Genomic DNA, 8,676 nt, shown 5'->3' with positions numbered 1-8,676 from the left:
TTCCAGTGTGGGGCGGCTGTGTGTGTGCCGGGGGCGGGGGACAGGTGCGCACGTTCCCAGGTGTGGAGCGCTTATGCGCGCGGACGCGCGGGGACGTGTGCGCACACCTGTTTCCAGGTGGACGTGGTCATTTGCTTGTCTGCGCGCACCTGTGTCCGAGCCCCGTGTTTCTGTGCGTGTACATGCATCCGTATGCGTGTGAGTACACGTGGGACTGGAGGATTTCAGGGGAGGCGCATATTGGAGGGGCTGAGACTCACCCCCCAGCACCGCCCACTTCCCAGCCACCAGCGGTCCTGGAGATGGGGGAGGCAGGGAGGGTCCCCCACCCCTGCAGCAGTGAGCGACTTTGTGTGTCTGTCCTGGGTTTGGGGGGATCAGAGAGGCTCAGCGGGTGGCCGGAGGAGCCCAGCAGGGCTACTGGACCCACCCCTGCCCCCAGTTCCACCCCAGGTCAGAGAATCTTGGGAATGACCTTGACTCATCCCTATTTCCCCACCCTGCCCCTGCCTACTTACCAGAAAAGAGGAAGAACCAGGCTCGGTCCAGTGGCACCCAGCTCCCTACCTCCCGTGCCAGCCGCCCGGACTGTGGCAGGCCATTCCCAGCGTCCCCGACTGTGGCCACTTGCTCAGTGCTCCTCTCCCCTGCCTCAGTTTCCCTCTGGGGGCGATGGCGGGGCGAGGCTCCCTGCTTTCCTGGCGGGCATTTCATGGCTGTGATTCTGCTAAAGAACTTCCCCGGGTAAAGATCACTTCCCCAAAGGGGCTTGGGGAGCCAGCTCTGGGTCCACCCAGGATGCCTCTCGGGGGCTGTCTCTGCCTGCCTGGCCATTGCCCCTGCCTGGCCATTGCCCCCACCTGGCCTGGGCTGGAAGTGGTGGGAACTGGACCCTGGGTCTCAGCCCAGCTCCCACCTGGACTCTGCCCCCTCCCCAGGTGAGCCCCCGCTTCCTCCGAGCCTGGCACCCCCCGCCTGTCTCAGCCAGGATGCCAACGGTGAGTGTGTCTAGCCTGGTTCCTCTATCCCCCGGGTCCTCCTTCAACTACAGCCACACCCTCAGCCTCCTTCCTGGAGGGCTGTACTCTCTTCCCTCTACCCGCTTCTGCTGGGCTCTGCCTGGCCTTTCTCAGTCATCTTGGCTTCCTGACCTTCTGTCCCTGTCCTCTCTTTGTGACTCTACGATTTCTCTCTTTGAGCGCTGTTCACCCCGTTTCTCTCCTTCCCCGATGTCTGCATCTGTTTTCTCTGCCTTTCTGCTCTTCTCCAATCTCCATGCCTTTCTCCCCCCTGTCCTCTTTCCCCTCCCATGCCTCTGCTCCCCACATCTCCGTGATGTCCTCCTGTCGCCCCTCTCCTGGCCCCCTCTGCAGAGGCGCTGGGCCCCGGGTACCCAGTGCATCACCAAATGCGAGCACACCCGCCCCAAGCCAGGGGAGCTGGCTTTCCGCAAGGGCGACGTGGTCACCATCCTGGAGGCCTGCGAGGTGAGAGGCGGCCAGTGGGTGTGGGTGCTTGGGGCTGGGGGCTCCACCAGGACCACCCCCACACCCCCCACATCAACCCTGTGCTTCCTCCCTGGCAGAACAAGAGCTGGTACCGCGTCAAGCACCACACCAGCGGGCAGGAGGGGCTGCTGGCAGCTGGGGCGCTGCGGGAGCGGGAGGCCCTCTCCACAGACCCCAAGCTCAGCCTCATGCCGTGAGTGGGTGGGACAGGGGCCTGGAGTGGGGGGCAGTAGGTGACCGCCTCCCACAGCCTGGTCCAACCCACCCCTTTTGTGGCCCCAGGTGGTTCCATGGGAAGATCTCGGGCCAGGAGGCTGTCCAGCAGCTGCAGCCACCTGAGGACGGGCTGTTCCTGGTGCGGGAGTCCGCGCGCCATCCTGGCGACTACGTCCTGTGCGTGAGCTTTGGCCGTGACGTCATCCACTACCGCGTACTGCACCGCGACGGCCACCTCACCATCGATGAGGCCGTGTCCTTCTGCAACCTCATGGACATGGTGGAGGTGCTGCCATCCAGAGGCCCCACCCCGTCCCTGCTGCCCTGGACACTCCCCTATGTAGAGATGGAGGGGCCGGTCGCCTGACTTCTATCCCTTCCCCAGCAGCTGGGCAGACACCATCCCTACCTCTGTGCTGATTGCCCGGGACCCCCCTGAGCTCTGTGCTTCCCCAATGTGGAGATGAAGGGGGTAGTCCCTGGGGCCCCCCAGGCCCCTATCCCATCTCAGATAGGCAGACAGGAGGACCTCACAGTAGGATTCTCCTTAATGCAGAAATGGGCAGGGGGTTGATCCCTATGGACCGCCCATCCTACAGGTGGTCTGAGTCAGTCTGGTTCTACCTCCAGGGACTAGGGTGACTCCTCTGGGGACCCCCAGGACCCCCCCAAGTTGATACCAATCCAGAGGACTCCCCCTCCTTTTGGCTTGCTTCCTTTCCCGTTCCTATGGAAAGCAGCCTTTCTCCTCCTCCCCGGTCCCACCCACCCTCCCCAGAGGCCACCCAGGAAGGGGACAGGATGCCGGGGTTCCCCGCCCTGAGGCTGGGCTCATGGCTGTCCCCACATCCTGCAGCATTACAGCAAGGACAAGGGCGCTATCTGCACCAAGCTGGTGAGACCAAAGCGGAAACACGGGACCAAGTCTGCCGAGGAGGAGCTGGCCAGGGGTAGGGGACGCCCAGGAGGGCAGACCCCCTTCCCTGACCGCATTAGCCCAGCCCGGGAGGAAGGGCCCTGGGGCCCCCGCGCCTCTGAGGCCAGATCACTCAAGCCTGTCTCCGTGCCCAACTATGGGATAGAAGACGTGGGCTGCCTTGGGGGTACCCACAGACACAGATCAGTCCTTTTTTTGATAGGTCCCCAGCTTCGCCATCATCCACCATCTGAGCCAGAAACCTGGCCCTGAACCTCCACCCACCCCACCCTCCATCATTCCCTCCTTGGCCAGGTTACCAACACCTGGTGAATCTGCTCCCCTCCCCTCCCCACAGTCCAGCCTCAGGCCCTCCCATCAGATTGCCTCCTTCCCAGAGGGCGAGTCCCCCTTCCAGCCCAGGCCTTGAGTGCGGCCTCAAGGTTATCTTTCTGTCATGAAATCGTGCCTCCAGGGAGAGAGGCCCGGCAGCTCCACTACCTTCCAGAACCTGCCCGCATGGCCTGAGCCACCTTTCCAGCCTCATCTGCAAAGCCCTTCCTCCACGCATCCACCCCCTCCCAGGTCAACTGTGATCATCGTTTCCTTCATGCCTCTGAGCCATTGTATATTCTGTTCCCTTCACCTGAAATGCTTTTCCAGCCCCTGAGTAGTGAAATCCTCAGTGTTTAAGGTCAAAAGCAAATGCCTCTTCCCACCCCATGTCTGTCTCCTTGAAAGTACGTCTCTCCTAGGGAAATCTGTATCCATCAGGGATGGCACCCAGGTGGACACTAGCATCACCCTGACCAATGATCCCTTAAGACCATGGCATTTGGAGGGGTAACTTTCTGGAGGGAGAAGAGAACGCCTGCAGAACCAACCAGAGGACAGTGGAGGGGACAACACAGGAGTGCTTGGGAGAAGGGTCAGGGAGGCCAGAGCCCTGGAATATTCTGGAACCTTTATGGGTCTCCATGTTGTGTGTGTGTTTTTTTTTTTTTTTTTTTTTTCTCTCTGTATGTTTCTGAGTGGTCAGAGGTAAAGAACTGTGTAGGGACGAGCCCAGCAGGTATTTGGAGGGACAAGAGAGCCAAAGAGAAAAGGGCAGCTCTTCTCTCTGAGACCTGAGACCTGAAGTGTTTCCTGGCACTGCCCCCTGAGCCTGACAGGGAGTTCCTGGAAGGCAAATGTGGAATCTGAGGGTCTCAGCCAGGCAGGCCCCCAGCTTTGACCATTCACACCACTATCCCTCCTGTAAGCCTGTTTTTGCTCAGGTCAACCTGAGATAGGTCTGTTGCAACAACAGTAATTAGTACCAGGAGTGGGGTGTCTCTGATACGTCCTAGGGGCATTGCCAGGTCCAGCAGCCATTCAAATGTGTATCCACAGCTGCAGCACTGTGAGAGACTTCACCTAGTCTCTCACCAAGTAGAACCCCCAGTGGGAGGGCTTGGGGGGCCCATTACCCCTCTGACTGGGTCTTCACTCCACAGCGGGCTGGTTACTGAACCTGCAGCATTTGACATTGGGAGCGCAGATCGGAGAGGGAGAATTTGGAGGTGAGTGGCGGACCGGGTTGGGGGTGCTGAAGGAAAGTGGGAGGTGCATATTGAGGCTTTGCAGTTACAGAGCTGAATTCAAACCCATACTTAACGACCTACTAGTTGTGCAACTGAAGACACGCAAATCCTCTGAGCCTCAGTTTCCCCCTCTGGAACACGGGGTAATGGCAGCTGTCATGAGGGGTCAATGAACTCAAGCAGTCAATGTTAGTGGCTTCACACTGCCAGGGTCTTGTATGGTCAGTCCCTCTGTTTGGAATGTTTGGAACACCATTCCCTGAAATTATTATTCTGGAAGGCTCTGGGTTTTAGATCAGGGGTCAGCAGACTCTCTGTAATAATATTTTTCGCTTCGTGTGTCAGGGAGCTGCTATCACAGCTGCTGAATCCTGCCCTTGTAGAGTGAAAGCAACCACAGACAATATGTAAACATATGGGCGTGGCCATGAAAACTATGGCCCAGAAATTTGAATTTTGTATAATGCTCACATGTCCTGAAACAGTACTCATCTTTTGATTTGTTTTTACAACCATTTAAAAATGCAAAAACCAGACGGGCGCCGTGGCTCACACCTGTAATCCCAGAACTTTGGGAGGCCGAGGCAGGTGGATCACAAGGTCAGGAAATCAAGACCATCCTGGCTAACATGGTGAAACCCCGTCTCTACTAAAAATACAAAAAAATTAGCTGGCCGTGGTGGTGGGTGCCTGTAGTCCCAGCTATTCAGGAGGCTGGGATGGGAGGATCCCTTGAGCCCAGGAATTTGAACCTACACTGAGCTGTGATCACGCCACTGCACTCCACCTGGGTGAGAGAGTGAGACCCTGTATCAATATTTTAAAAATAAAAATGCAAAAAACATTTTGAGCTCAAAGGTCTTGCAAAAAGAATTGACAGGGTAGATTTGGCCCCTGGGAGGTGGAGGTTCACAGACCCCTGGCTTAGATGGTTCTCTCTTTGTTTTTGTTTTTGTTTTTTGTTTTTTGTTTGTTTTTTTGTGGTTTTTCTTGAGATGGAATTTCGCTCTGTTGCCCAGGCTGTAGTGCAATGGCACGATCTTGGCTCACTGCAACCTCCGCCTCCAGGGTTCAAGCGATTCTCCTGCCTCAGCCTCCCGAGTAGCTGGGACTACAGGCATGTGCCACCACATCCGGCTAGTTTTGTATTTTTAGTAGAGACGGGGTTTCTCCATGTTAGTCAGCCTGGTCTTGAACTCCTGACCTCAGGTGATCTGCCTGCCTCAGCCTCCCAGAGTGCTGGGATTACAGGCGTGAGCCACCGCACCAGGACCAGACGGTTCTCTTTGATCTTGGGTCTGGAGCTTGTGAGGGTGGCGGGGATGGGGAGCGTGGGGGCTGCGTTTCAAGGTCTGGGGACCCGCAGCTGTGTGAGTGTTACATGGGCACTGGTGTGAGCGGGCCTGTCCGTTTGTCTCTCTGTCGCTGTTTGTTGGGGGTCCCGATCTCACCCCGTTCCCCGCCCCCACCCCCAAGCTGTCCTGCAGGGTGAGTACCTGGGGCAAAAGGTGGCCGTGAAGAATATCAAGTGCGACGTGACGGCCCAGGCCTTCCTGGATGAGACGGCCGTCATGACGTGAGTCCTGGGGTGGGGGCTGGGGACCCTGGGATGGGGGGTCCCAGCCCCGCCCTCACGCCCACCCCACCGCCCCCAGGAAGATGCAACACAAGAACCTGGTGCGTCTCCTGGGCGTGATCCTGCACCAGGGGCTGTACATTGTCATGGAGCACGTGAGCAAGGTGGGGCGGGGCCCAGGCGGGGAGGGGGTCCCACATGGCAAAGCAGCCCTAACATCCCCCACGGCTGTCTCCCACCCCCAACAGGGCAACCTGGTGAACTTTCTGCGGACCCGGGGCCGAGCCCTCGTGAACACTGCTCAGCTCCTGCAGTTTTCCCTGTAAGTGGGGCTGTCAGGGTGCCGGGGCGTGGGGGTCGTCGGGGGGCAGATTCCAAGATCCATCAAGGGGAAACTGAGGCACGGGGCAGGGAGGCTTTCTGAGCTTGTGACCCAGGCACCCAGAGCTTTCTGAGCTGTGAATGCAGGCGTCCTGGCACCTGAGCCCCCACTGCCCCCTGCTCCCCCCAGGCACGTGGCCGAGGGCATGGAGTACCTGGAGAGCAAGAAGCTGGTGCACCGCGACCTGGCCGCCCGCAACATCCTGGTCTCCGAGGACCTGGTGGCCAAGGTCAGCGACTTTGGCCTGGCCAAAGCAGAGCGGAAAGGGCTGGACTCGAGCCGCCTGCCCGTCAAGTGGACGGCGCCCGAGGCTCTCAAACACGGGGTGAGCCTCCTTCACACACCCCTGGGGCTTTGGGGTCCCCCCAGCTCTGCCGTATGACCCTGGCTGTGTCACTTGGCCTCTCAGAAACTCCAAGGGCAATGGCTCTGCCTCCCCAGGAAGCTCTTGGCCCGTAATTGTTCCTTGTAGCTTCCCTCTGGGCCTCAGTTTCTCCAGCTCTGAAAAAGGCATGGGCTCAGGACTGAGGTGAAGAATAACCAGGTTTCCTCCATGCATGAAGGCTGAGCTAGACTCGATTGTGGGCGGCGTTGGGGGAGGAATCAACTAGGAGACCGGAGAGTGAGGGTCAACCCAGGAGGGCTTCCTGGAGGAAGCAGAGGCTGGAGCAGAAACCCTGAGGGGTCCCTCCTCACCCCTGTCTCGGGCCCCACAGAAGTTCACCAGCAAGTCGGATGTCTGGAGTTTTGGGGTGCTGCTCTGGGAGGTCTTCTCATATGGACGGGCTCCATACCCTAAAATGGTGAGCGGGGGCCCCAGGGAGGCACTGGGTTCTGGGCAGGTCCAGAGGGTGTGGCCCTGACCCCTGCCCACGCCTGCCGTCCTCAGTCACTGAAGGAGGTGTCGGAAGCCGTGGAGAAGGGGTATCGCATGGAGCCCCCCGAGGGCTGTCCAGGCCCCGTGCACGTCCTCATGAGCAGCTGCTGGGAGGCAGAGCCCGCCCGCCGGCCACCCTTCCGCAAGCTGGCTGAGAAGCTGGCCCGGGAGCTGCGCAGCGCGGGCGCCCCGGCCTCCGTCTCAGGGCAGGATACCGACGGCTCCACCTCGCCCCGAAGCCAGGAGCCCTGACCCCACCTGGTGGGGCCCTTGGCCCCAGAGGACCAAGAGAGTGGGCAGTGCGGCGTGGGGACACCGGCCAGGCCCAAGGAGGGTCCAGGTCGGCAAGGCATCGTCCTGGTGCCCACGGCAGGGGCTGGCCCGCGTAAGGGGCTCTGGGCGGACCGTGAACACCCCAGACCTGCGAAGGCGAAGGATGATCGCCCCGATAAAGACGGATTCCAAGGACTGTAGGCGCCTGTGTCTCTCTCTGTGTCCCCATGCCCTCTTCCCCAGAGGCCACTTTTGGCGATCTGCTCTCGGACACCCCCAGGCGCCAGGCATCCTGGGTCCTCCCGTAGAGGTCCACCCCCCCACCCGGATGCCCTGTGTGCCCTGGCCCCAGCAGTCACCTCCCTCCTCTGTGGAACCCACTGCAGCCCACATGATGGGATCAATTAATTGGGACCCCACTGATCCTTGGCCTTGTCTTGGGCACCCACCGGCCCCAAGCCCCTGCCTCCTGCAGCCATGTGCCTGCACACGGGGCCTCCGCATCTTTGCCCATGGAGGATCCACCCAGCTGGAACCTGCCCGCTGGCCACTGTGGGGACATCGTTCCCCGGGGAATTCTGGGCAGGAGACCCACTTGCCATTTCCCATGGGTTCCCCACTGCAGTCCCCCAGGGGATGCTGTATTCAGTGGTGGGGACCCCGTCCCAACCCATGGGATCTCGGGAGGCTGCCAGCAGCCCTCAAGGTCCAAGTCTCCCCTCCCACCACATCCCTTTCTCAGGCCCCAGCCCTCTACATCCCTATGGGAGCCCCCATGATGGCAGCCCAAGGAAGGTCTGCGTGTGTGGCAGCAGCCCTGTTTAGGGATGGCCTGGGGAGGCCACCCTCCTCCTCCTGCCTCCCCCATTCATGGGCAGCCACCATGTTGAGCACTTTCAGGTCAAATCCCCAAAATGCCGCTGGAGGTGAGTGCCAAGATTACACCGATTTCACAGACGCGGACACTGAAGCCCAGAGAGGGCAGGTCGCTCACGCTGGGTTGCCACAAGAAGATATGGTAGAGCCTGGATTTGAATCTGGGCCTGTCTGGGTCCACAGCCCAGGTTTCGTTCCCCTCTCTTCCCGCTCCAGCCTCTCCCACTTCTGCATGTCCCTCACTTCTGCTTCTTTCATCATGGTCTGAACCAATCATGAAAATCTCACCCATCACCCACCCATCCACCCAGTATCTACTCATCCATCCATCCACTCAATCACCATCCACTCATCCATCCATCCACTCAATCACCATCCACTCATCCATCCATCCACTCAATCACCATCCACTCATCCATCCACCCACCACCCACCATCTACTCATCCATCCATCCACCCACCCACCATC

At 59.6% G+C, this 8,676-nt stretch overlaps 1 protein-coding gene across 2 annotated transcripts in view; it reads left to right on the top strand.

Annotated features, from left to right (window-relative positions):
* The window catches only part of MATK (megakaryocyte-associated tyrosine kinase), a 27,649-nt gene extending 20,121 nt beyond the window's left edge, over nt 1-7,528 (top strand). Inside the window, exons 1-14 of one of the 2 annotated variants that reach the window (XM_011967341.1) lie at nt 7-198; nt 522-744; nt 939-998; nt 1,374-1,487; nt 1,586-1,701; nt 1,791-2,010; nt 2,581-2,674; nt 4,137-4,202; nt 5,700-5,799; nt 5,879-5,963; nt 6,048-6,121; nt 6,311-6,506; nt 6,898-6,984; nt 7,071-7,528. In XM_011967341.1, coding sequence (XP_011822731.1) covers nt 74-198; nt 522-744; nt 939-998; nt 1,374-1,487; nt 1,586-1,701; nt 1,791-2,010; nt 2,581-2,674; nt 4,137-4,202; nt 5,700-5,799; nt 5,879-5,963; nt 6,048-6,121; nt 6,311-6,506; nt 6,898-6,984; nt 7,071-7,310 — 1,800 coding nt within the window. In that variant the 5' untranslated portion in view covers nt 7-73 and the 3' untranslated portion in view covers nt 7,311-7,528. Of the gene's footprint in view, nt 1-6; nt 199-521; nt 745-938; nt 999-1,373; nt 1,488-1,585; nt 1,702-1,790; nt 2,011-2,580; nt 2,675-4,136; nt 4,203-5,699; nt 5,800-5,878; nt 5,964-6,047; nt 6,122-6,310; nt 6,507-6,897; nt 6,985-7,070 lie in introns of those variants that run through there. The other variant, XM_011967342.1, reaches the window with a different exon arrangement.
* Nucleotides 7,529-8,676: the final 1,148 nt, after the last annotated feature.

This window comes from Mandrillus leucophaeus, unplaced genomic scaffold (genome assembly GCF_000951045.1).
Source record: "Mandrillus leucophaeus isolate KB7577 unplaced genomic scaffold, Mleu.le_1.0 Scaffold8, whole genome shotgun sequence".
Taxonomy (NCBI): Eukaryota; Metazoa; Chordata; class Mammalia; order Primates; family Cercopithecidae; genus Mandrillus; species Mandrillus leucophaeus.
Note: the sequence above shows the minus strand (reverse complement) of the source record. Positions and strands in the feature narration are given on the sequence as shown.